The sequence below is a fragment of the Oryzias latipes genome, chromosome 23 (assembly GCF_002234675.1).
Source record: "Oryzias latipes chromosome 23, ASM223467v1".
NCBI classification, from domain to species: Eukaryota; Metazoa; Chordata; class Actinopteri; order Beloniformes; family Adrianichthyidae; genus Oryzias; species Oryzias latipes.
The window spans coordinates 6,847,646-6,875,623 of record NC_019881.2 but is presented as its reverse complement, the minus strand read 5'-3'; the positions used below and the strand labels follow the sequence as shown (position 1 = coordinate 6,875,623).

Below are 27,978 nucleotides of genomic sequence, written 5' to 3'. Positions count from 1 at the left end.
GACTTAATCCTTTAAAACCCCCACATTGCAAATAAAGCTTCAATTGATTTGAACACAACCTTTATTGTCACCGTTACAAATACAACAAAATTGTTTCAGCTGGCCATGACAGCAGCGTTATGTTATGCTGCTACCTTAATGGAGGAAGGATTTGTAGCCCGTAAAAAAATAACAAAAAAACAATCAAAGTATGACTAAGAATGTATACAGTTTCTCATTATGTAATTACATTAACATTTGTGCAAATAAATTGTTACGTAAGCATTAAAAAATATCAGGTGGTCGTTAAAGCTGTGCATTTAGAACCCAAACCATTTAGATGCGTGAGGAAATCCTAACAGATCTAAAACAAAGAAAAATAATTACAAATTAAAAGTTTGTGTGAATTTTTTAAGACTTTCCAAAGAGCAGAGTTTCATTTGTGCCTTTTTACTTTCTTTTTTAAAACTATTTTAATGCTAAATTCGTTTGCGTTCAGGCTAGTAGTTTAGTTTTAGCTTTAATTAAGCTTTAATTTCCCTATCCCAAAATGATTGGTAAAGTTTTCCAGACCTTAGAAAATCAAAACAAAAAGATTCTGTTGAAAAGTAGCTGCAATATAAAAGAATAAATATCAAAAGCAGTTTAGAATGTCTTTATTAAGTGAGGCAAAAGACGAATTTGTGAGGATAAAAATGGCTAAAAATCTAACTGGCCAACCAAAGAAAATCATGTAGCTGGTCTTGAGATTGGTGCCATCAATATTCCTCATGAAATGGATACTCCGGATGGTCAGCCCACCTGTCGGGTCAGAGAAAATAAATACTTGCACGCTCATAATAGATATAGATGCCGAGTTTGCCACACTCACATGAGAAGCTCCACAAATCGAATGTTCTTGTTCAGTCCTTCAATTGCCTTCATCTCCTCATCAGAGAGACAGAAGTCAAATATCTATTGTTGGAGAAGATTGAATAGAAGTTATTGTTTGTGTCACTCTTAATTTCTTTTTTTCAGAAACTGATTTATTTCCAACCTACGTCAAAGTTCTCTTTAATGCGGGCTGAAGTGAAACTCTTTGGGATGACCACCACTCCTCTCTGCACGTTGAACCTCAGGCACACCTGTGCAGTGGTCTTACTGTACTTTTTGGCGACTGACTTCAGCACTTCATCCTCCAACAGAGGCGGGCACTTTAGGTTGACCCTGTTGAATAAATATGTCAAGACAGCGCCACAGTCGTTGTGATTTTAAAATGAAAAAAGTTTGTAATTAATTTTAAATTGTTGCTATTAAAACGTTTTTAATGTGTCATGTAATCTATGTGCTATTTCTTGGGCTGCGTTGAAATTGATTTATGAATTTGTTACATTTCAGGGTTTTTTTTCCCTTCAAATTTCAATTCAAACCAATTTTAATTGGTTATGAAAACTAATTTTCACTTCACTGGTGGTACAAACTGAACAAAAGTGGACTTTTTCTTTAAAATGTACATAGAATTCTTACTTTAAAAACTAACTAAAAGCAAGTTTGTCCTAAAAAGAAAAAACAGAAATACTTTAAAGATAAATTGATTAGTAAAATTGGTTAATCTAAAGTAGTAATATAGGGACAGCATTGTAGGTGTCATGGTTTGGGTTTCTTTGTATTGGTTTTTGCTTTCCATCTTGTTTCTGTCATGTTTGAGTTCTGTTTCCTGTTTTATTTTGAAAGGTTTACTGTTATGTCATGGTTTTCAGTTTTACTTCCCTCGTCCCAATCTCTCCTGATCATGTTCACCTGTGTCTTCTTAGTGCTGTTTGTATTTAAGTCTTGTCTCTGCCTTCCTCTTGTGCTGGTCCATCAACGTCTCTTCCCTGACTGCCTTCTGCCATGTTTCCATGTTTAGGCCACAGTCAGTTTTGGTTTTGTTACCCTGCTCTGCAGCGCCTTTGGTTAAGAATAAACCCCTTGCCCTGGAACCATGTGCCTCCCGTCTCTGCATTTTGGCTCCTGCACGCTCACCAGCCCTCCCAACCTGACAGTAGGTGTGTGAACCCCGCGACCTGAACTACACGATAAATGGAGTGGGGCATGGGCCAGACTTAGGCGGAGCTTTCGACATCATCGCGAACAGGTTAGAAAGAAGGTGGAACTTTTACCACTTGACCAAAGAGACATCCTGTGACCAAATTGACATAGTAGAGTGGGAGTTGTTTGTCCCCTCCACTAGCAGGTCACCTGGATGGATGGGTGTCCCATTATTGACGGACATGTGGCTACCATGTGATGCCTAAACCCTCACTTTAATGAATGTATCCAAACAAGCACCTTTAGAGGGCTTGTAATGTTTGGTACGGTTTAGAACGATCTCTCAAAGTTGGACCGTCACGGCGCATGTAGGGTGTAGTAGTGCATCGTAGCTGCAGGAAAAGTGAAGCTATAAACAACAACAATGGACGTCATCCCGCAGCTCTCTTTTTATTTTTATTTTCCCGATTGGCTTTTGGTACTTCGTATACACAAGTCATTTAATGTCGTTTGAGAGAAGATTGCAGGCACCAACGAGGAACATGCTGGCGCTGGTTTGGCGCTTTCTTTTGTCGTAATTACCTTCCACCAATCAACGGGTTTCATCATGTGCCAGTAGCTCTGCTCTAACCGTTATGTTCCATTTTACATCAATGGGGGTGCAAAAATGGCTCAATTTGTTTAACCCTTGTGCTATCCTAGGCACTTTAACATTGGGAGTGGGGTCATCTAGACCCACTAGACAGTGCGCTGAACCATTTTTCTTCAATGATTTGTGAACCTCACTGGTGTCCATGGATTACATGAAATTTTTCCACCTTTGTCATGGTAGGGAGAACACGTCAGTGTAAGGGTGGGGTCATCTAAGATAGCACAAGGGTTAATGGTTTTGACATAGAATTGTGAATTGCGGATCAGCTTCCTCCATCTAACCCTGTCTTCTGCATCCTTTCCTCTAACACCAGCTACCTTCATGTCCTCTTTCTCTGCATCCATAGTTCTTATTTTGGTCCTCCTCTTGAACTCTTGGCTGGCAGCTCTAGACTCACTATCCTTCTACCCAATATCTTCACTGTCTCTCCTCTGGACATGTCCAAACCATCTCAGTCTGGCCACTCTTACTTTATTTCCAAACTCTCCAACATTGTTCTGTCCCTCTGATGTACTCATTTCTGATCCTATCCATCCTGGTCACTCCCGCAGAGAACCTCAGCATCTTCATCTCTGCTACCTCCAGCTCTGCCTCCTGTATCTTCCTCAGTGCCACTGTCTCAAGGCCGAACGTCATGGCTGGTCTCACCACAGTCTGGTACACCCTTTCTTTCATTTGAGCTGAAACTCTTCTATCACACATGACACTTTTCTCCACCCATTCCAACCTGCCTGCACTTGCATCTTCACTTCTTTTCTGAACTCTGTATGACTCTGTAACTCTTTCACTTGGATGCTTCTCATTCATACACATGTACTCCATCTTGCTGCAGCTCACCTTTATTCCTCTCTTTTCCAGGGCAGCCCTCATACGTGTCCTGCACTACTCTAACATATTTCGCTGTCACTCCAGACTCCCTCATATAATAGCACAGTTCTGGGCACCCTGTCATAAGCCTTCTCCAGATCAAAGGCACAGCATCATTCTCTCTGAGCTTCTCTGTACTTCTCCATCATCAAGTCATGTTCTGTTTGCCTTTTTGTTAATTTTTCCAGCTTTTTCTTTTGCTTCCATGCAGGCTGGCTTTGACTCTGCCTACTCTCCTGTGGAACCTGGAAAGTAGTCACAGATGCCTGCACTTCGGTAATCAAGTCTCAGTGTATTTAAGGAACTCTGGTAAAGCCTTCAGCGTTGGCATGTTCTGTTCCCTGGCTTGTTCTGCTGAGCACTAGCACCCTGATAGACTATGTCTTTTGCTCTTTCTTGATATGAAACTAGTAATGGAGAAACCAACGTTTTCTGAATCAAAATGATTCAAATTGCATAGAAATAGTTCAGGGTTGTGAAGCATTTGACACACTGAAACTATAGTGGCATCTATTGGCCAGACTACAAAATTGCTTCTGAATGGAACAAAAAAAGACCAACATGTCATAAAAGAGTAATATGTGTTCAGTCATGTTTAGCAATTAAACTTTTGATTTCCAAAATCTGTTTATTTCGTAAATAATCATAATGTTGTTGTCATATAGTGACATTTCATGTATACAATATTGTAAAATAAAAAACTGTTTCTTTGCAAGATTGGTTTAAAAAATAAATTTGATCTTTAAAATACAGAATTTCATAAAATAATTAGAACAGTGAAATCCTTGTGCTACTGCAAAATTAATATGTAGCCCAATCTCTTGAATGTGTGGATCAATGTATTTGTATGATCAATTGTTAGGTCTGTAAATCAATGTGTGATTGTAAATGTCAGTAAATGAAATGTTCTATCAAACTCACTTAAAGATTTTCGCCTTGTTCATAAAGCAATGTGCCATGCCACATGTCTGCACATCTCCCTCATTCTTAAAAATAGGCACCATCACATCTCTCCTCCATTCCTCAGGCATCTTCTCACCACCTAAGATCCTGTTGAACAACCCAGTCAAAACCTCCACTGCCATCTCTGACACTTCCATGCTTCCACAGGTATATCATCAGGAACAAGTGTCTTTCCACTCTTCATCCCCTTCAATGCCCCCCGTCACCTCACCCTTACTGATCTTTGTTACTTCCTGCTCCACAAGAGTCACCTCTTCTATTCTTTGTTCTCTCTCATTTTCCTCATTCATTAACTTTTCAAAGTATTCTCTCCATCTTTCTGCGACACTACTGATGCCTGTAAATACATTACCATCCCTATCCTTAATCACTTTAACCTGCTGCATGTCCTTCCCATCTGGGTCTCTCTGCCTTGCTTATCTACACAGATCAGTTTCTCCCTCTTTATTGCCCAACCTAGCATACAAGTTATCATAAGTTCCTTGTTCTGCCTTTCACACCTCTACTTTGACCTTAGGCTGCATCTCACTGTCCTCCTGTCTACTCTCCTTAGTCCTCTGTGTCCCACTTCTACTTAGCTAGCCTCTTACTCCATATACACTCCTGCACCTCCCTATTCCACCACCAAGTCTCTTTATAGACTTTCTTTCCTGATGATACACCAAGAAAACTCCTAGCTGTCTCCCTGATCACATTAGCTGTGGTTACCCAGTCATCTGGGAGTACCTCCTGACCACACAGAGCCTGTTTCACTTGCTTCTCAAAAGTCATGCCTCTGAGGCACCGGCTTTTGCTCTGTGTGGGTGCCGCCCATTTGAATTATGCTCTTGTAATTTGCTTGTTATGTATACTTTATAGTACAGTAGCATCCATGGAGCATCTAAAAGCTTACTTAAATTATTTGCTAATCAATCCTGAAGTAGAAGTCTTAGAAGTACTCCTTAGACTTATGATACCTTTCATCATTCACAGCTGAAAACAAAACTACCCACGATGCACCCCGCACTATTTCATACCTGTAGTGGTGTCAGTATGTGATCAAATTCTACACTTAAGTTTAAAGGCTATTTTTCCCTACAGCAACAAATTTAAAGAAATGGAGGAAATCCCTTTGACAGAAGTGGTTAAAGTTCAATTAAATAATAGTCACACTGTGCCGAGCAGAACATTGTATTCACATGAATAATTGTAGTGTAGTTGGTATAGGTATAATGTGTTCCAAAAACTAACGAGCGAGAAGAAAGTACTGCTCAGATTTGGCTACATTGCTAGTAGAAACCTGTGTGTCATTGACTGTTTTGCAACATTTTGGGTTTTGGACGAAATCTCTGGGAATGACTCCTTACTCAGCTTCAGCTGTGAACTGCTTCTACTTGTGATGTTACTTTGTAAAAATGGTCAAACACCCTTCATGAACGAATGAACACCAGACATCCTTTGGCTGACTCTAAAAACCAGACAGTCTCCATAAAAATCAACAGGCTGCTGTATTTTCAAATGTGTTAAAGCCCGACCCGTCTCTCACACGGATCTGCTCTCCAACCATATTCAGACATAAACTTATTTCTTTATTATTATTTCTTTACCATTATTTTTTTTTTAGCATCTAATAATACATACATTTATCTTTCCAAACTATTTATTGGGAACACTTACAACTTCTCTAAAGAGAAATCAAACATTTTTAGGTCATGTTCATAAAGCAATTTAGAGAGTCTCCACTCCCTCCTTACATTTAACCTCTTTATGGTCTGTCGTTTATAGAAAAGGGAAAGCTACGTGTTTAAAGCTTTAGACTTTAACCTTTGAAACATAAGTTGTTAAAATAGTCAACATTGGTAAATGTCATTCTGAAGTCACATTTAAGGGGCCCTATACCATGCCAAATCTTATTTTTATTTTTTTTTTAGCTCTTAAGTGTATTATAATGGTATTTTCTCATGAAAATAAACCCTGGAGTCCCAGCCGGCCTGCACAGAAGCAAAAGAAAAGACTGGAAAAATTAACAAACGGCAAGCAGGACATGACTTGTTGATAGAGAAGTACAGAGGTCACCATGGACTATGATGTTTGCGGACGACATTGGGGTTTGTACCGAGAGCAGGCGGAGGAGAAGCTAAAGAGGTGGAAGTTTGCCCTGGAAAGTAGAGGAATGAAGGTTAGCCGCAGGAAGACGGAGTACGTGTGTGTGTGAATGAGAGGCACCAAAATAAAAGAATGAGGTTACAGAGAGAGGAGAAAAAGAAGTTGTAGGATTTCAAGTATCTTGGGTCAACAGTCCAGAGTACTGGAGAGTTTAGAAAAGAAGGTGTCCGGTGTGATACAAGAGTTTCAGCTAAAAGGAAAGGAAAGGTGTACAAAACTGGGGTTCGAGCAACCATGTTGATGGGCCTAGAGACAGTAGGACTGAGGAGGATGCTGAGGTTCTCTGTGTGAGTGACCAGGGTGGAGAGGATCAGGAAGGAGCACATCAGAGGGACAGAACATTTTGGAGGGTTTCTCTTTGGTCATGTGGTAATAGTTCTACCACATTTCTGACGCGTTCGCAATGATCTTGAAAGCTCCGTCCACGCTCTGCCCCTTTTATGATGTTTTTTCCCAGTTGTTGGCTTCACACGCACTTGTCAAATGCACACACAGTGCTGTCCCTATATTTATATTACTACTATCAAATAAAGATTTGCTGGTGCTATTTTACTAAATCGAGCCCCGTTTTTTGCACATTTTCTTCTTTAAACTGTGTTGTAATTAAACTAATTACAGTAAAACTTACTTTTTGATTTCTTTTATATTCTAATGTACCAAATGTTGCCATTTCAGGACGGATTTAGACTAAATTTAAATTATTTTAGCACAAAAATCAGTCTGGTCTGGGGCTGGGGCTGAAACCTGTCCTGGAAGAAATATTAGCTGCACTTCGTTTACCACCCTAAAAAATCCACAGTTTCCATGTCTTTTTAATTTTATACATAATTTCGTTTTTTTCCTTACTTTCTGGTTTTCAGGTTTCCAATTGATCATTTATACATTTTTAAATGTACCAAAAACAGTTTTTTCTCTTTTTTTCTAACCAGTCACTGTTGTTGTTTGGTGCTTTACCTCCAGAAAGATGTTCCCAGTTGCTGCATTCATATTCTTCAAACAATAAAAAGGATGTTCTTTGAATTATTTTAGTTTCCTGTCTGTTCATTGGAGAACATATTTTCTTCTGAATAGATCTTTACCTATTTAACATAATAAATAATGACAAGCTCACAACCTCTAATGCCCCCACAGTACATTAAGCCAACATGTATTTCCTAAAGAAATAAAATGTTCTTTTCTTTATATAGAACAAAACGCTATTTAGAAATCATTACATCCAAGAAACACTGAAATTAAAAGTGCAGCCGTCTTTCAGAGTGATGATTATAAACTAGAAACATTAGAGAACTTTTTTTTTCTTTGATTAATTTTTCATTACCTTTACTGTTTCTAGTGTTGGTTAACCAAAAACAAACAAAAATGGATTCTGCAGCTTCTTTTAAGTAAAAACTCCTGAAAAGAAAGAGGCCCATACCATGATGCATCTCTTGAAGTGCCTAAAGGGCTGTAGCCAACAATCACAATGTTGTTCTGCCGACAGAATTCAAGCAGCTTCGGTTGCGTGAAGTACGGATGACATTCAACCTGAGGTAGAAGCAGAATAAAAAGTCTATTAACCTCTTGACGCTTATTGATGCTTAAAACACTCTGGCTCCAAAATTACCTTAATTTAGGATCTACATGAAAGCAAAAACATATGTGATTTGTTTTATTGCTCAAAATAAATTCAAGCATCAAGGGGTTAAATAAATGTCTTTAAGTCTTGTATCTTTGATTACCAAAGCCAGGTTTCCCCTGTAGTGTTCACAATTTATATTCTTATCATTTTCAAAGTTTAATCCTATAATTGGATATGTGTTTTTAATTACTGGGGTTCGGTCACCTGGTTGGACACTGGTTTGTGTTTGAGTCCAGGTTTGTTGAGAATCAACTCCAGCTGACGCTTGTTGAAGTTGGAGACTCCAAGAGACTTTACCAGCCCGGCATCTTTGCACGCCTCCAGAGCCTGTTAAACCAGGGAGCAAGGAACGTCTTGTTAAACTGTACTAATGATAATGACAAACTATTTACTCTTAACCGTGAGCACAAATCCAAAATGGGTGTTTTTTTAAATCTTTTTACTGGACCCTTAACCCATAAGTTATATAAAAAAAAAGTGTGAATCCAATGTTGTCAATAGGGACTAATCTTTCTTATTTTGTGAAAAATAAATAGATAAATAAACAAATAAATAGATAAATTGACTGCCTCACCTCCCAAGTAGCACATAGATCAGTCGTATGATAAAGATATTTTCCATTCTCATCTCGAGGGTAGAAACTATCTCCTGGCTACAGAAAAACCAAAACATTTTGTAAATGGTTAAAGGCTGTTAATAATTCAAACTTAAAACTGGCAAAAATGTGCAAAACCTTAAATGCAGTTGGCAACTCCACAATATAAAGGTCAACATAATCCAGCTGTAACGTCTTCAGGGTTTTCTCCAGAGCAGTTCGCACAAGCTCAGGGGGGTGGAATGTGTTCCACAGCTAGACAAAGAAAAGGGGGGGACAAAGTGTTAGTTGTTGCAAAACTGTGGCAGTAGGTTATCTGTGTGACCATGAAGCTAAATCTGGGAAAGAGTTCAGTTGCCGAAAATAAAGCACAGACACAAACAAGCAAGAGTTTTGAAAACCTTTCCGCAGTAGAAGATGTCCTCCCGCTTCACCGTCCCGTCTGCTATTTTTTCCCTGATTGCCTGTCCCACCTCATGTTCATTGAAATACACCAAAGCCCCATCAAAGTGTCTGTATCCGACTTCAATGGCCAGCTTGACGGCTTCACTTGTGGCTCCTTTGGGGGTCTAGTCAGAAAGCATCAACTGGTAGAAAACAAGTTTCAGCTTAAATTTAGGTTGAGTTACCTTCTTACCGTGATTGGATCCCCATAAGTTCCCAGTCCTATTAAAGGAATCCTGTTTCCATCACTAAGAGGAATCGAGTGGTTTGTTGCTGTCAACTCCATGCTTACTCTATTCTGCCCTCAGGTAAAGCCTGACAAAGTGTCATTGAGCACAACTCTTGCTGCTCTTTGACCACTATAACTCCTCCCAGATAGGAGCACCCTCCCGCACACGTTTACATGGTGATAAAATCACAGTATCTGACACAATCACACACACACGCACGTCTATTCCCTGTTAAATTATACATTCACATTTAGTGCACGTTATAATACCAGATGGCCTCCAAATGTAAAAAGTAACTTTATTCACCAAATCTAATACCATTCAACAAGACAGAATCCTAAACTATATCTACCTTTACACAAAATAAGTCAAGAGAATATATCTATAGGATATCACAAACCCAAATCATCGAATGGCCACACTGATCTTCAAAGCTAATTCCTTGACCATCTACAAAACTAAATTAAAAAGTAGACTATTCATTAATCGAATATTTGTTGAGATTTAGTGGCAAATCAAATTACATTTAGATATACAGAATACGTAACCATAGGATTTTTGGGTATCTAGAATTGATCTCACCAAAAGCCCTTCTAGCTTCTTCCACCTCACTGCACGTTTGCCTGTTGCTTATAATAACAATACTATGTATATTTTTTCTCCTTCTGTTGTATGCCACGGTGTTTTATATGTGCTAAATATACATATATAATAAATAAGTACATGGAAGGGGTGTTCTCAAACGCGCGATTGCGAACTCATTTGGCCTTTATCGGTCACTATAGATGAGGACCACCGCGGTGGCGTCTGGGTAGTTTTGGTCTGTGTTTTGAGAAAAGGGAGCACGCTAACTCGTTTACACTTCTCTGGAGAAAAAATCTGAGAAATTAAAATGTTGTGGTCCGGTTCTTGTTTAGACGTGACTCTACGCTATTTTATCTCGTGTTAATTTTATTTAACGTCCCCTCAAACTAGGACTGTGTTGCTAATTATATCTGACAGAAGATGTGAAATCAATGATAGCTACATGCTAACTCAGATGTCCTGAACGGAGAAACAGTCAAAATACGCTCGATCTGTTTCATAATGAAAAGGAAGCGGACAATCAACGTATAATGTGCAACATAAGTAAGTCCTCCATAGAAAAATTATAGTTTTAGCTTTAATTGACAAACGCGGCGCTGCTGATATTGATTGACGGAGAGGAGGAGGGTAAAGATGGATGAGTGCGCCGAAAATGTCGACGACGTGGTCATCATCGTTGAGAACGAGGCAGAGAGTCTGCCGGCCGGGGAGGAGAGGCTGAAGCAGCAAGGCGCCTTCGGCCTGATGGACACATGTCCCAACTGCAGACTGAGCTTCCACAACAGAGAGCCCAAGCTGCTGCCGTGCCTACACTCCTTCTGCAAGAGGTGTCTGCCCATCCCCTGCAGGAGCGCGGACCCCCGGCGCGACCCGCACGCGCCGCTTGACGCCAACAAACCACGTGAGCGAAACAAGGGGTCACATGGGGAGAGGTTCAGGAAAGATAACCTCAATAATGAGTTATGATAACCAGTTTGCTTTCCTTTAGAACAAGTAATCTTAAAGCTGCGGATCCTTTGGTAGAACTAAACCTAAATAGAAGGTTAAATATCCTAAATTCATGGTGAATTTTATAATGCAATTTATGTAAATTGATTGTCAAATGGGCTTCATATTTTAGCTCTGAATAGACATATAAATGTTTAAAACAGAAACAATATCATTTTAGCTCAAACAGCTCTGTGGTTTAACTGTTTTAACCCCTACAGTATTTAAATTATACACGTGTGTTTTCTACAGAAATAAAGCTAAATCCTCAAGTTATGTGCTTGTAAAAAGTAATCCAAAAAAATTAGAACCTAAATTCAGCCCTACCCAAGACTGACAAGTGGGATAGGCTCCAGCAAACGGGATTCAGTGGGATCTAAACAATGAGACATTTTAATTTAAATGACCAATGTTACATGACTAGTGTTTTAGAAAAACACTTTTAAAGAACCACTCCAATTAAAAAGGGGTTTCTGGTGTTTTTAACATGTCCTAGCTGGATTTCTTTTTCGATGATGGAGGTCATATATTTAGAAAATGAATCTTAACATTGTATTTCTGAGTGATTCCTTATTCAAATCGTTGGAACTCAAGAGCAGACGAAAGCAATCTCTTTTGTAAAAGATCTTATTTGTGACGTTAAAAATACATTTTGCTTCCTGCTCTGCACCATTTTGATGCATCAAATGGATCCATGTACATTTCCGTTTTCTTGGCATCCGGCTCAAAACTGTACGGCTGGATGGCTCCAATATTTCTCACCATTCTTGTTGCACCGTTGATGTGGGGTTGGGAATGTGAGGGGCTGTAAGCTAGCAGACGTGTGCGTAAACAGATGGGAAGTGGGGGTGGTGTTGCTCCGCACCAACCGTCCCGCCCAAAGCTCAGAGGGGAATTTCTAGCAAATGACTGCCGCTCTTTAGAAACCGACACGGATTTTTAGATTTTGGCTAAAGACGACATAATCATAACTAAAAGACCATTGGGAAAACACTTTTACAACAGATCAAAATAGATCAGTGTGGGTTTCTTAATAGTAAGTAGTGTCTTTTTGAGCGTATGTCTTCATCAGAGTGTTTGCTGTTTCTCTAGAGAATTCGGTTCGATGCCCCGTGTGCAGACAAGAATGCTGGGAGGTGGACATATTGGACAATTTCTTCGTAAAGGACTCCGCTGAGGTGCCCAGCAGCACGGTGGAGAAAACCAGTCAGGTTGGTCGCCCACCTAATGATCTCCATGAGAGCCGCTCACCTAACAAAACAAAACACAGGCTTTCTATTTCTCCGGACAATTCCTCACCAGGTTTGTATGAGCTGCGATGACAACACAGAGGCGACGGGTTACTGCATAGAGTGTGTGGAGTTTCTGTGTGTGACGTGCATCGAGGCGCACCAAAGGGTGAAGTTCACAAGAGACCACACCATACGACAAAAGGAGGAGATGTCCCCAGGTAGACACACTTCAGTCTCGATCTTAAGCTTGTTACGATGTTGATCAGTTGTTCTGTGAATACATCGGGATGCATAATTACTTGTCGGCCCTCCAGAGGCGTTGGGAATGTCGACTCAGAAACCCGTCTTTTGCGACGTCCACAAGCAAGAGCCGCTGAAGCTTTTTTGCGAGACTTGTGACCGACTCACCTGCCGAGACTGTCAACTGCTCAAACACAAGGATCACAAGTATGCCAATGGATGCTTCATTCATTTAACATCTAAAGAGCTAGTTGTAACCATTGACTGCATACGAGAACTGGAGTGAGTGACCTCTCTCCCCTGGATTTTTAAGCAGGAAGTACCAGCTGGCTCCAAGAAGCCAAAATCCCATAGACTTCTGTTGAGAAGTAAATCGCTATTACTCAGTCATCATATTTGTCAGAATAACCATACTTGCTCTGCTAAACATGTTCTTGATGATTCTATCTTTTTATGAAATGTTTTCTGTGGTGGAAGTTGTTCAAGATGGATCTGGCCAGTCAGATGCCTCAATAAAATCATGTGGTCTCACGTCAAACGTTCAAAACAATTGATTGACAGATTTGTGTAGCCCACATTCAAGTGGTAGGGGTGTGGCCTTCCAACAAGCTCATTCCTAATTGGTGAGAGTGGTTGCCACAGAAACATTGACTCGGATCAATCATTGCTTACTGACGCCGTCTGCCTCCAACACGGCGACGTCTATATCACAGAAAATGGCGACTGAATGGACTTCATTTGGTTGGAGCTGGAACTGTTTTCTGTGGGCGGCGTCACACTCACTCTATCGAGTTCTCCTGTACAGCCAGTGGTTGGAATTGCCTGATCCGAATGCTAACTGAGTTTTTGGGTCCAGTTACCAGTTTTTGGAAGACGCGTACAAAAACCATAAGCAGTACCTAGAGACCATGACGCTGCAGCTGCAAGATAAACGAAAGGCTTTTGAGGAAGTGTCGCACTGCATCAACAACGGGTAAAGTCCTCCTCTGCTTCTGTTTGACTGCTTTGGTGTTTTTCCACAAGATGCAAAGTAACAAAGAATGTTTTGTGTGAATGTTAGTTTATGTGTTTAAAGACCCACTTCAATAAAAATGGTGTTTTTAATATGTTTTTCTGATGATGGAGGACATTTGTAAAGAAAATTTAGCTCAACGTTGCATTTCTGAGTATTTCTTTTTTCAAACAAACCAGAAGTAGACAAATAATGCCATTTGTAAAAGAGCGCATTGGTGACGTAAATATCAGAAACAGAGAACTCTCAGCAGTGGGGAGGGGATGTGGGGATGGGGTTGCTCTGCGCCAAAAGTCCAGCCCACAACTCTGATGTTAATTTATGATGAACTCCTGCCGCTCTGCAGAAACCGTGGCCTAGAAAACGACGCAGGTTTTTGGATTTTGGCTAGAAATGATATAAGTACAATACCACAGTGAATGCTTTAGAAATAAAAGATGATCAAATTGTATCTTTAAATCAGATGAATAGAAGTGCATTTATAGTATAAAGACCTGAGGTAACTCGTGCTCTGTCCGACTTTTAGACTCCAGCAGGTTGAAGAAAACCGGAGGGCGGTGACAAATGAGATCAAGAAGTCTATCTGTACCCTAATCATGGAAATTAACAAGAAAGGAAAGATCCTGGTGAACCATCTTGAGGTGATCGGAAGACTGTCTCAATGCAGATTTAGCTTCTTTGACTCCTCCTCTGACGTTTTCTCAAACATTTCTCGTTCCCAGGCTCTAACGAAAGACCACGAACTCAATTTGAAGAAGCAGCAGGACGACTTGAACTCTCTGACCAAACACTTGGACCATGTCATCAGCTTCACTAAGTGGGCCACAGAGAGCCACAGTGGAACCGCTCTGCTGTACTGCAAGAGACTGGTGTGTGGCTCCAGCAGCAAGCAGCAGTTCAGCCCTTAAACACGCTTCTTTCCTCTACTGAAACTTTTCAACCAAGACTATATGTTCGTAGAGTGATGTCTAGCGGTGCAATATCACTTATCTCCCTGTCAGAATGAGCCAACTCCCTTTAATTGCATAAACAGTCGAAATTCTTTATGTTCACGATTGTGTGTTATTTAGATGTCGCTGGCGACGTTTCCAGGGTTACCTGATCAATTCAAGAGAGTGTTGTAAAAATACTACAAAGATTTGCTGAGTCATCATTCTTTGTGTTTCATAGATCCTTTACCAGATCCAGTACCTCATGAGAGCGAGCTGCAATCCCTCCATCGTTCCTCAGAGCTCTGTGCGCTTCCACTGCCGCTCTGGATTCTGGGCTTCAAATGTAGACCTCGGTAAGACTAAACCCCCCACCCCCCCAAAGAAGTTGATCTTTTCAAAGGTTTCTTTTACTACTAAACATCTCGACGTTAGTTTTTAACTGCAATTCTTTCTTTTATTTCCTAAAAAAGAAAAAAAAAAGTCCGTCTTTTTCTCACAAACACCTTCACATCTTATCTTCATGTCAGTTGAGTAAATCACAGCATTTAAGTGTAAAGTCTCACAGAAAGATTTCACTGATGATGTCATTTTATTTATTTTTTATCTGCTTTTTATTTGTCAGAGTACATTCCAACAGGATATTCTGTAGCTTCAACCTCCGTTAATCTAAACTCCTTTAATCTCTGAGGCCAGACGAGATTATTATGTTATCTCATCTGACCTAAAAAAAACAACCTCTTGTCTTCTTGTTTCCATGTGATTTATGGCATCACTGTTGTGTTTTTGTACTGAGTGAGGAATTTGTGATGCAGATAGACAAAAGTTCTAAAGTTAAGAGAATGAAAAAGATTCTTAACCCCCCCTACCTTAACAAATCCCCTAATATCTATATAAGAAATCACTTGTATAAATTATAATAGTGATCTGCTGTAATGTAGAAGTTTCTGCTTTGGGAATGATGTACAGTCACTTTTATGTTTTGAGACCAAATTTCTTTTCATTTATTTTGTAATAAATACCCAACAAAGCCAACATATCCCTCAAAATAAACAATTTTCTGTTTTTATGAATGGCAGTGGGTAAAATAAAATTAAAAGCAACGTTTTTTGTGTGCAAATTAAATGAGAAATTTGTTTAGACAAAAACAAACTGAAAAAAAATTGTGTTTTTAATAGTTGCAGTTAAAAAAAAAACTATTCCAGAAGGTTCTAAAAAACCTAAATATGCTGAGTTGCCGTGTGGTTGGTCTCATTTCTGGCCTCCAGCTTTGGACTAACGCCTTCTGTCCTTCTTCAGTTCTGGGTTTGCTTCATTTTCTCTGCACATTTGTCTCTTACAGGTTCGCTTGTTGTAGAAAGGGGTCCAGGGAGGCCGCCGATGACCAACAACCAGACCGGTCCCAGAGCAGAGGCCCCCCTCGGAGGCCTGTCCATGTCGCAGCAGCAGCAGCAGCAGCAGCGACAGAGCACTCTGGCACAGCTTCAGATGCAGGTAGAAGAATTTTCATCAAACAGATGTTCCTGGAAAAGTCTGAAACCCACTATTTGAAGATTAGGGTTCTTTTTGAGGGTCTTCGGTTAAATTAAATTACATTTTTAAGCTTTAAAAACGTAAAAATAAAGCCTCGCTTAAGTCCTAATGTGTAAACTTGCTCCTCTAAGGTTGACAAACTCTCCCACACTCAGCCCCAGAGGCCGCCTGCTCCTAACCACTGGTCCTGGTACCAGAGCGTCAGACTCCCCGGACCTCTTGGCCCTCCACCCCCGACCAAGCCTAACCACGGGGGGTCCTCCCCCTCACAAGGCCTCTCTGGCTTCGCCCCAACAGGGCGGCGGTACGGGAACCTGCATTCCAACCCCAGAAGCCCCACGTCGCCGCTGCTGCACAACACTGCGTTCCCAGCTGCACAGGTGAGTCAGATGAGGAGCGATTGGAGGAGAGGATGTTCTGCGGGGAACATGCAGCTCATCAGACTGCGTTTTATCATGAGGGCAGCACAGAGTGGAATACTTACTGCTGTGATGACGATGCTCTGTCTTTGATTATCTTTTACCGTGTGGGCCAAAAAGTATTTGAGTCATTAATTCTCCAAAGTTGTCCCACTGAAAAGGGGGAGTTTGGTCTGTAATGGTAGTCGTTGATCCCCTTCAACTGGGAAGACAGTATGGAAAACAGAATCCAGGAAATCACATAGTTTGATTTTCAAGGAATTTATTTGTATTTATTGAAAATGGATATTTGGTCTTAATCAAAGTGGTCAATGCTTTATTGTTACAGAGGTTACATTTCCTGTAGGTCTTCTCCAGGTTTGCTTACACTGTAACGGCTATTCTGGTCCATTCTTCCATGCGGATCTTCTCAAGAGCTGTGATGTTTTGGGGCTGTTGCTAGGAGACACAGACTTTCAACTCATAGATTTCTCAGTTGGATTGAAGTCCAGAGGGTGGCTGACCACTCCAGACCCTTGAAATGCTTTTTGGATGTAGTCACTCCTTTGTTGCTCTGGCATTGTGTTTGGGATCATTGTCATACTGGAATATCCAGCCATGTTTGATCTTAACTGATGCAAAGAGGTTTTTGACATATTCATTCTTTCCTTAACCCTTGTGCTATCCTAGGCACTTTACCATTGGGAGTTGGGTCATATAGACCCACTAGACAGTGCTCTGAACCTTTTTTCTTCAATGATTTGTGATCTTCACTGGTGTCCATGGATTACATGAAATCTTTCCACCTTTATCCACCTTTGTCATGGTAGGAATAACACGTCAATGTAAGGGTGGGGTCATCTAAGAGAGCACAAGGGTTAATGCGGATCAGTCGTTCTGCCCCTTTTTGAAATTCAGCCTCGAACCATGATGTTTCCACCTCCATGCCTCACAGTAGACATGTTCTTTGACGTTTCTACCAAAGAGTTCCATTTTGATCTCATCTGACCATACGACCTCCCTATCCTCCTCTGGATCATGCAGAGGGCTTCTGGAGAACTTTAGACGGGCCTGGACATGTGCTGGTTTAGGCAGGAGAACCTTTTTGAGCTTTGCAGAATTTGCATCCATGTATGTTGCTATAGTAACCTTTGTTACTGTGATCTCAGCTCTCTTGATGTCATTTACCAGTCCCCCCATGTTGTTCTGAGCTGTTTCCTTACTTTTCTCACCACCAGGGGAGATCTTTCATGGAGCTCCAGGTGGAGGGCGGTTGTCAGGGATCTTGTGTTTCTACCGTTTTCTTATAGTTGCTCCAACAGTTGATCTGTTCTCATCAACCTGCTTGCTTTTTGCTGGTTGGTTCATCTCAGTCTTGTTCAGGTGAACAATCTTGTCCCTGGTGTCCTTTGACAGCTCTTTGAATCTATAACTGATGGACACTGTAAATATCGGAGTGTTTTTTTTCCCTTTGCCCCTTTTAGATTGTAATTCTCAGTGTCTCAGTGAACAAAATCAACAGAATGTGACTCGGCATAAATGCTTTGTTTTAATCTCGTGTTTCCAGTCTCTCAGAGATCTGATCAACAGCAACTTCCCTCCAAAACCTGTGGATGTCTCTCAGGGACCGTCTCGCTTCACGCACTCTCTGAGCTCTGGAAGTTCTCCGCAGATGTCGCTGCACCAGGTGGATGCCAGGAAAAAGTCTCGCCACCAAAACAATCCCATCTTTATTCTGGTTTTTATTCTAATCCCGTTTTGGTCTTCAGAGATCTCTGCCAGAGTCTCCTCTGTTAAGGAGGAGTGAAGGTGGAGGCACCATCCCATCCGTCTCCATCTCTGTACCCAGACCCAGCATGACTACGACTTTAGCCTTTGGAGCTGCAGACAAAACAAACTCACTCAGTCAAACGGCAGGTTTGTGCTTGTAGAGACTCTTTCCTTCATAAAAATTAAAGCTATTAAATTGAGCTTTTAATGTGAAAATACATATTTTTGTTTACTCTTTTCAGCTCCTCAACGGCAGGATTATTATTTGGCCAAGCCGTCCTCTTCAGACAGCAGAGCGGGGTCAGAAGACGCTTTTTTAGTTTCTTGTTCTGTTGTGTTGTTTTTTTTTACAAATACTGACACAATAACGACTACATACTATAAATCAGTGTCTTTCAACCTTTTTTGAGCCAAGGCACACTTTATCCTTGACAGAAATCCCGCGGCACACCAGCATCAAAGGAGAAACTCATAGTCTGTATTGATCTACAGTCCCTCTGCAATCTCACGTCCATTTTTGTGATAATTGTGGCAGAAAAAGCTGGAAGTTGTAGTTGTTTTTTCTAAAAGTTGTAATAAAAGTTAAGTTAGTTTTCAGTAATAATCTTCAACTAAATTATTTGACATTTTACCCTGGTAGTTGTTTTTCCTTTCAGTTTATTAACATGCAATTTTATGAAACCTCACAAAAAAAACAAATATATTCTTTCTAAATTGTGATTTATTTTTTATATTTATTTTAATGTTGGTGCAAAGGCAACTGTAATTTTTGAACAATTATATGATCACAATATGTTTGATAAATTTTACACAAAAAGGCCAACTTTATATTTATATTTTCTGTAGCTACACAAAAAGTGAACATGTTGAAGTTTTATTCGTTTTTCTATTGTCGTAATCAAAGATAAAGTCTTTGAAAACTTTAACAAAAATATTTTATTACTTTTTAGATGTTTCAATTTAGTTTGATTGTGTCTGTTGGCCACTTCACCATAATCCTGTTTCTTAAATGTTGTTATCACATCTTCTAAAGTTTAACATCTAAAATAATCCAGACGTCATTAGAAAAGTGTTTCAGTTAGAAAGATGACTTGGACCAAACTCTGGGATGTTTGGCTGTAAATAAACACAAACCTTGAAGGAGAACTAAACTGTTTAACTCTTCTTAGCTCTGGTACGTTTTTTGTTGGAACTGAGAGACTATACGAGCAGAATCAGAACAAGGAAGTGAAGACTTTAACCACTTCTGATTGGTCAGACTGATGACCTGTGATCAAGCCTCCAAGAATGATTGGTGGAGACAGTTAAAGGGGCGGGACTTTTCCAAAGACAGTTGAAGTTGCGGCTAAATCGCGGTACCGTCATTCTTATCAAAGTGTCTTTAATAGAATCAAATAAACACAAAGAAAAAAGTATTTTCTGATCCTTCATATTCCTAACTACTCAGTGTTTTATCAGGGTCTGTTTGGATGAAACAAAGAGCTGATATCCTGGAGATGGAAATGTTCAGTGATAAGTGAAAGGATGATTTCCCGCGGCACACTGGTTGAAAAACCCTGCTATAATTAACAGGCCTTTTAGCTCCATTTATTTATTTCACAGGCAAATTTCCAACTTTTTTGAAAAGAATGTGATCGTTTTAAGTCTCAAAATGATTTCCAACCTTTATTTTTGTGCCATTTCTAACAATCGCAATATCCTCTTTGGCAATCTGTAAGGTTGACTACTTGGAAACATACTGCTGAGCCGCCATCAGCCCCTGCAGCCAAGCGTCGAAGAAGGTCATCCCCAGGGCCAGTTATTGTGATCAAGGACGAACCCGAAGATGAAGATGAAGTTCGCTTTGTATGAGAGATGCAGTATGCCTCACGCCCTCCGCAGAGATTGCTTTTTAAAAAGAATTCCTTTCTTTGCCGTTCCTTCAGGTGCAGTCCAGCGGTGGGTCGAGCCTGCCGGACAGCAGCACCGCAGCCAAATCCAAGCCCCGGCAGCTGCACAAAGCGCCCGCCCTGGCCCCAGCTCCGGACTCCAAGGACTTACGTCCTCAGCCCCCAACGCAACAGCCGGAGTCTGAAAAGAAGGCGGAGCCAGAGGAAGACCCAAACGAGGACTGGTGCGCCGTCTGCCAGAACGGAGGAGAGCTGCTGTGCTGCGACAAGTGTCCCAAAGTTTTTCACCTGTCCTGCCACATCCCCGCTCTGAACGAGTCCCCCAGGTAAGACTTGGATCACGTCTCAGGGTTTTGTAAGTAATCAGAATTCTGTTGGATGTATTAAAAATAAACAGTAAAACGTGAATCTAGATGAAGGTTTTTTAATGTTTTTGGTGTTTTCCTGTCTGTAGATAGTTTAGGTTGGCACATCTGCTCATTTTTTAACTTTGAAAAACAAAGAAAATATTTGCATATTTTCAGCAACTCTTGTCAGTTTAGGGATTTATTTTGACTGTGTGATCATATAAAGATATGTTTTTAAGGCGTACTGTAAACAATCAAATGTAATGTTTCAGTCAAAGTTGCCACTAAATGTCTCCTGTCCTTGTTTTTTATTTGTAAGTTATGTTTATTTGTGGATTATGTGTACATAGACGATTCAAAGTGCTTTACATAATACAGTAAAGAAACATTAAAAAAATGCTAAATGATCATCAAAATTTAAATTTAAATAAAGTTAAAAAGAACTAAATTTTAAATACGAATAAAAGGAAAAGTATGGATGTCAACTTTTAAAAGAAAACTCATCAAAAGCATCTTAGAACAGGTTGGTTTTTAATCTGGATTAAAAAAAAAAACGTTTCTGATGATCTCATTCATGTTTAAGAACGCGCTAAACGTGCATTCTTAAACGCTTATTTAGCTCATGGCGTTCACACTAGACAAGCGGGGAGGGGCTTCTTCTTTTTTTGCTACTGTTTACTAACACATGCCTGTCACATACAGCTGGAAGAGGATTGGTGCAAAATGTCAAATCAGTGCAAATCCCGCGATTCTTCCTCCAGGCTTCATCTTTCGCAGCTTTATTTCGATATATGAAAGACTTGTATGAAGGTAAAAATGTGTCTGAGCTTGTAGATTTGATGTGAGAACTTGTAAAACAGAATTTGAAAACTTGTGCACCAAAATTCTGCATCTGTGTGTAAAAATCTTCAAATTCTGTTTTACAAGTTCACATCAAATCTAAAGCTCGTCCATTTAGACACATTTTTACCTTCATAGACTTGGGCTGTGTCCGAATTCTAGGGCTGTGTTCTTCCTGAGCTGCATTTGTAGGCTGCTTACGTCACAGCGCCGCGACGAGTGCTGTCCAAATTCAACGACTCCTTCAAATGCGGCCAACGAATCCGGCCTTCTTTTTCCCGATTTCAAGGATGTATTCCTCTATGCTGTCCATATCCCATGATGCATTGCTGAACCTTGAGATTTTCTCCTAACAATGGTGGACTGTGAAGCTGGACCTGGAGTTGGAAATAATCACACCTTTTTATATTTACACCTCCAAAATTAAAAGTTGGATCAAATAAGCCAGGAAAATTTTAAACTCCATGCCTGGTTCACTACTCCTCTCTGTTTGGGACTCACGGTTGCTAGGCGACAGGACATCCGCCAATGTAACGGCTATAAATGTCTGAAGGCTACACTCGTCCAAATTCACAGCCGTTAACATCCGGCCTTCCCGCTTGTCGAAGGACCCGGCAAACGTCTCCCGGGAAGGCCGCGGCCACTGAAGGATGCAGCCCCCGGATTTGGATACAGCTTTGGTGTCATAGACTTCCAGCTGGACACAAACCCCAATTAATTTTCTCGTTCATGATCAGTTTTCAAATGGTTAATACTTCTGTGAATTAAAAAAAACACCATCCATACCTCACTACCAAATCCGAGTCCTTGGTTGGACGACCACGTTTAACTTTTAGCGTGCGTTCAGTGGCAGTGCATTTTTTACATTGAGCTCTAAAATGGTCGTAGAAACTCGCGTAGCGACGGATGAACATGAGTTTTTACCACAGAAGCCCGAAACACGCGTTTACGTACGTTAACGCAGACCTTTCATTGGAAGTGGTCACTACAGCGGGTAGTGTGAACGTAGTTTTAGGCTTTCTGGAGGTTTCTTCCAGCAATGCGGAGCATAGAAGCTGAATGCAGCTTCTCCATGTTTGGGTTTGACTCTAGGAACTGGCAAAAGACCAGATCCAGACGACTGGAGACAAAATGAACATTACCGTAATTACGAGGTTACTTTTACAATTTCAAATGCAGGATGTAAAACTGAAGAAAACTATAAAGGCCCTGGCGCAGGGGCAGCGCTAGGGGTTGCTATAGCAACTGCAGGATTTGGAAAAGCAACCCCTTAGCAACTGCAACTCTAGTCGGTTAGGTACGCAGCAGCACTGTCTCAACAGCTCGCGTTTGTTCGTCATTTGATAATAAAAAAGTATATTTAATAAGAGCCAGTATTTTATGTTTAGCTTTGACTGACTGCAAGAAAAATAGCAGATGTAATCTCATTAAAATTAATATTTAATGGATGCTGAACAACATTTATTTATTGATACTTCTTTAACTAAAAACAGATAAGGAGGACTTTTTAAACTTTAAAGTCCCAGAGATTTTTGTCCAGAAGGATTACAGGTAAAAGGTGTGTGTGTGTCTGTGTGTGTGCATTTGGGTTGTATGTGTGTGTACCTGTGTGCGAGAGCATCCTCCACAGCACTCTCTGTTATAGTCTCTATATTTTCACCTTGGTGAGTTTTTTGGGCTTCATAATTCATGAAAAGGAGACCCTCACCTTTCTGATTCTTTTCGACACATTCATCAATAATAGGATCGATGTCTCGCTAAAAGCAGAGGGTATGCTAACAGGGTTAGGTTCATGTTGTGGGACATGTTCCATGAATAATTAATTGAAATTTTTGCATATTAAAACATGTTCCTACAGTTGAGGGCTTCAATAATATAGGCCTTTCTTTTGTTTGTAAATCTGGCTCACCAGCAACAACCTGCACTGATGTCACGGCTCCAAACTTCCTCCGTGTCTTCCATTCATTGTCATGAGACACACAGACACAGCGCCATGCAGCGATCAGGCTAAAAACATTCAGTGGTAGCTCCTCCCACACGCCGCTGGGGCGTCAAGCTTATGAACATATATATTATAAATCGGCAAGATTAAAAATACAGTTTTTTATGCTCAAGCAGCGAATTTCCCATGCGGTGAAGTAGAGAGGGTTGACGTCGGGACCCCCAAAGACTCAACAGCTCCTCTTAAATAAATGACCGTTTGTTTTCCTCCCACACTTCATCTCCTTCCCTTTCTTCGGACTTTGAAAGTTGACACAGTTAAAAGTGTAATCTATTGACAAGACAATGAATCTGAATAGCATCGTATGAAAATGCCTTCCTGCTCCTTTCCTTTTTGGAAATGTAATTTTACATAAAAACAAGTTAGCAACTCCTTACAGTCATTTATGAACCTCTTAGCTACTGCAATGGAGCTAAGAGGCCTGCAATGGAGCCTTTCAGACGAGGGCGGCCTGGAGCCGCCCTCGTCTGAAAGCCTTAATGCTGAGAAAAAAAAGCATTTTGTCTTTTTGACGTCTTCGTCTGAGATCTCATGAGCTCATCTCCTCTTCTGCCACAGCAGCTGGGATCCTCTGATTTTTGCTATAATATTCCTTAACAGAATTCTTCTGGATTTTGACCAACGTTTGTCTGAAGCTTAGTAATAATAGGCTAAAGTTTGACTTGTATTAAATTAAAGATTAGCTCAAATACAGCTGGACAATGACTGACAGGCCCAACCTGCATCATGTTTTAGTCCTTTGACTCTTGAATTTATTTCTAACAATATAAAAAACAACCATTAATGTTTTTTCTATCTAGTAGAAGCTAAATTAAGGGAAATTTTAAGGGATTTGATTCATATTTGCATCAATAGGCATTCAGGGGTTATGTCTTTTCTTGATTTTCGAACTTTGAATTAATTAAAAAAATTACCTTTTTGCCCCAAAAAAAAGCCTGAAAGATCCTGGGTCTTTATTGGATTTTGTCGCTTTCTTGGGCTTCTATAAGATAGATTGAATGATGCTTTATGATCACTAAATCAAGTTCAAATTTATTACAGTGGTCCTTCACTATATTGCAGCTCATCTTTCACGGTCTTGCAGATTTTCAGTGATCCCCCCCCCCTCCCCCCTCTTTTTTTTTAAAGCTGCTCTTGATTGGCTGTAGACCTCGTCAATGAACGTCCCGTCTCCTGTACAGAATGCATTCAGCTTGTCTTTTCACCTGTTGTGGGTTATTTTTAGAACATAACTCCTGTAATAAATTAGGGAACACTGCATGTTCAAAATATATTTGTATATTTTAAATATTGGGTTAAAATGGGAATTTAAAAAAGTATCCCATTAAAGAAAACACAACTGAACCCAAGTAAGTTTTTTTAGGAAGCAATAATGGTATATTAACTAACTTAATAATAATCTGTGTTTCTCTGTTTATTTTGTCCTCACTTTTTATGTAAATCTCTGGAATCAAACCAGGTTCTGGGCCTTCTTTATGAATGTCAGTGCTGCCTTAACGTCTTTGCCTGTCTTGAGTGACACCTGCTTTTGATGCTGGTTTTTGTTTCAGTGGTGAGTGGTTCTGCTCTTTCTGCCGAGACCTGTTGAACCCTGAGATGGAGTACGACTGCAACCGACAGGACAGGCCCCCCTCGGAGAAGTTCCCTCTTGTGGAAAGACGGGTAATCCTGCCTCAGGCTTTGATTTATTCAAACCACCAACATCCTGACTAAATCCAAAAACGTCTGAAGTGAGGATTGTCAACATTTTTTATTTGTCCAATCTATAGAAGTGTGAGAGACTTCTGCTACGTCTGTTCTGCAACGACCTTAGCACCGACTTCCAGCAGCCAGCAGCTCCATCAGTAAGACCCCCATTATTTTAGGATCCACTGCAATGAAAATTTCATTTTTTTACATGTTTTGTGGCATTTTTCTGCTAATGGAGAGCAAATATAAAGAAAATTAATCTTAAACTAGAAGGAGCTGCATTTCCAGAAGAAAATCCAGGTTTGAATGCTATATTTCAAAAAACTAAAACATATTTTAAAAACCTGAAAGAACAGGTTTAAAGTTTTGTGAATAATTTGTAGTTTGAATGGTGTGTCTAGCTAAAAGTATGTTGAAGTTATAAAGGTTGAAAAAAGCAAAGGTTTTGAAGGATTCCCCATGTATTTCAATGGAGGCAGAAATCCCGGAATATCTTTAAAAGTTCAAGGATTTGAAGGTCATAGCTGGAAAAAGCTGAAAGAGCTGACAATTTGATGGTTGAATGGTTAAAATATCTAAAAATTGTAGGAGTTTAAGCACCAAAAAATAGTGGAAGATACTAGAATAGATTAGATTACATAACTTTATTTATCCCACGATGGGGAAATTCACTTATCTGACATTCAGAAATGACAGCAAAAAGGACATAAAAAATGACATTCAAATTAAATAAATACAGCTGCAAAAGTGACATGTGATCAACTGTAAACATGTGATCCACTTTTTTTTATTATATATAAATAAGTAACAAATTACACACCAAATAATACAACCGTTAAGAAACAAGAACAACTGAAAACAACTGCAAAAAAAGGAAATGAATAAATGAGTGAAAGAAAAACCACCCGTGGCACCGTAGTGTGTCACTGTAACACTACAGTCTGATGGCCGTGGGGAGGAAAGACCTGCAGTAGCTCCTTCTTGCTCTGTGGATGCAACAGTCTGGTGCTGAAGGAGCTGGTCAGCGCCTCTGATGACAAAAGATTTTTGATAATAAAGAAAAAAATAAAGAGAATCAGGAAAACAAATTGCGTTTCTGAGTATTTTTTTTAAATTACCATATGTATTTGTGAATCAGGAGCAGATGAGCCAATCGAGACGACTTGTTGTGAATTTGGGCTAAACAAATAAAATTGAATTGAATGAGAAACTGCTGTTTGAAGAAGAGCGTGTTACTGATGTACCAAATCGTTTGCAGTTTTTTTGTTGCACTGGGAATGTTGGGTTGGGGGCTATGAGAGGTTGTAAGCTAGCAGGGTGAGTACGTAAACGGAGAGCTCTCAGTTGTCGGCGACGGAAAAGGGGGGCGGGCAAAAATTTTTTATTAGATCATAAATCTTTTGCCTTTTTAGGAAACACGGCGGTACAAAGAGCTGGTTAAGACGCCGATGGACTTATCAGTCATAAAGAAGAAGCTGGAGTTGCAGGATGATGGCGGTTACATCAACCCTGAGGAGCTTGTTGCTGATGTCAGGCTTATATTTTTCAACTGTGCGAAATACTACAAGGTGAGTGTCAATTTTCCATTTTTATTCTGCCTTTTTGTGTGCAAAAATCAGCTATAAAGACTTAAAGTTGTGCATTTCTGCAGCCGACCTCGGAGATTGGCTGCGCAGGCTTGTACCTGGAGGACTACTTTGAAGAGCAGCTAAAGCTCATTTTCCCAGACCGGCTTTTCCCCGGAGGGAGGGAAGAACAGATGATTCCTCCTTTGGAGGACGAGATTGATGACGACGAGGAGCCGGTCAGGGAGGACACGGCAGGTTCCTCTGAAGATAAGCCTCCAAGTCCTGAACGGACGGAAACGCCTCCAGCAGAAGAGGAGGAATCCACAGCCTCAACCCAGAGGAAGAAGTCGGAAGAAGAGAAGTCAGAAAAGAGCGACGACGAAAAGGACAGAGCGGCGGCAGACGGGGAAGAAGGCGTTCCCGCAGAGAAGATGAAACAGGAGGAGGCCACTGTTGAGAAACAGGTGGAAAACTGTCAAACAGCTGCGACTGAAACTGACAGGGAAGCATCAGGCTTTCTTAAAGAGGAGATCCCGCAGCTTCCTATAGACGAACCTCCTGAAACCCAGGAGAACTCAGCTTCTACAGTTGAAACCGTGGAGGAGAAAGACTAAACTGGTCACTCTTAAGCAGAGGCGGAAAAAAACATGGATGATTTCAGTCTTCCGCAGTCCCCTACATTTCCTGCAATGACCGTTTTTGCATCACATTAGTGTCTGTATTTACAGCGACACTGAACCGCAGCTGCAACATGGAGAAGAAACCCATCATTTATCTTTATGTGACTGAAAAACGCACAGATGGATACGTATTTAAGTTTTAGCTTACTGTTGTACATAATATGTGCTAATTCTGCAGTTAAAATCAGAACAAAACTGTTTTTGATTCAGTATTGCATGCAATATTATTACCTATGTTATTAGCATTTTTTTGTGTTTATGAATTTTTTTAAAAAACATTCTAGTCATTTTTATGGGTTTGTTTCTTTATCGTGCTTTATTTTGATTGGTTTCTCTGCCCAGGAAGCACTGCAGACTGTTTTAATGTGAAGTGCCGTAAATACACCCACACACAAGCCGCTACAAACAGCACTTGTTCAGATTTTAATAACGTCTTATCATCGGCAGACAATGCAGAAAAAGATAATCCACTTTTTCATCTGTTTCCCAGCTTTTGTCCTTGCCCGCCCGCCCGCCAGGTCATGTGTAAAGGCGTTTAAAAGCTGGGGATGGTTAAAAAGAAAAGAATCAATGGTACAGAAAATATTTTTAGTGAAAATTCGCCTGTAAATGAACTCTTGAAATGATGAAAAAAGATCCCCAGAATTTACAATGTTTATAATAAACATGTTTGTCATGTTTTTATATGTGAATTTTTTCTCTCTCAACAGTTTGTCTTAGTTCATACATTGCAAGGATTGTCCTGTTTTCCATTGGTAATAGTTTTTTTTTGTA

General features: G+C 40.2%; 2 protein-coding genes across 3 annotated transcripts; one reads left to right on the top strand and one right to left on the bottom strand.

The window, feature by feature from the left end:
- Positions 1-45: 45 nt before the first annotated feature.
- Positions 46-9,821, bottom strand: LOC101170970 (3-oxo-5-beta-steroid 4-dehydrogenase). The gene is made up of 9 exons (XM_004082905.4): positions 9,467-9,821; positions 9,231-9,398; positions 8,968-9,084; positions 8,809-8,886; positions 8,439-8,561; positions 8,031-8,140; positions 1,020-1,185; positions 851-933; positions 46-780 (listed from the first exon to the last, which is right to left on the bottom strand). The coding sequence occupies exons 1-9, from the start codon at positions 9,557-9,559 to the stop codon at positions 738-740; spliced, it is 981 nt and encodes a 326-aa protein (XP_004082953.1). The 5' UTR covers positions 9,560-9,821; the 3' UTR covers positions 46-737.
- Positions 9,822-10,099: 278 nt separating this feature from the next.
- Positions 10,100-27,896, top strand: LOC101161205 (transcription intermediary factor 1-alpha). 2 transcript variants are annotated; one of them, XM_011490940.3, is made up of 19 exons: positions 10,100-10,989; positions 12,168-12,286; positions 12,378-12,525; positions 12,622-12,754; positions 13,404-13,520; positions 14,086-14,200; positions 14,282-14,428; positions 14,730-14,844; positions 15,831-15,982; positions 16,177-16,401; positions 17,987-18,106; positions 18,189-18,336; positions 18,432-18,489; positions 19,908-20,034; positions 20,115-20,404; positions 24,818-24,929; positions 25,037-25,111; positions 26,369-26,524; positions 26,608-27,896. In XM_011490940.3, the coding sequence occupies exons 1-19, from the start codon at positions 10,722-10,724 to the stop codon at positions 27,136-27,138; spliced, it is 3,156 nt and encodes a 1,051-aa protein (XP_011489242.2). In that variant the 5' UTR covers positions 10,100-10,721; the 3' UTR covers positions 27,139-27,896. The 2 variants fall into 2 exon arrangements, with proteins under 2 accessions (XP_011489242.2, XP_011489241.2); XM_011490939.3 differs by having other exon boundaries at positions 16,153-16,401.
- The last annotated feature ends 82 nt before the right edge of the window (positions 27,897-27,978 follow it).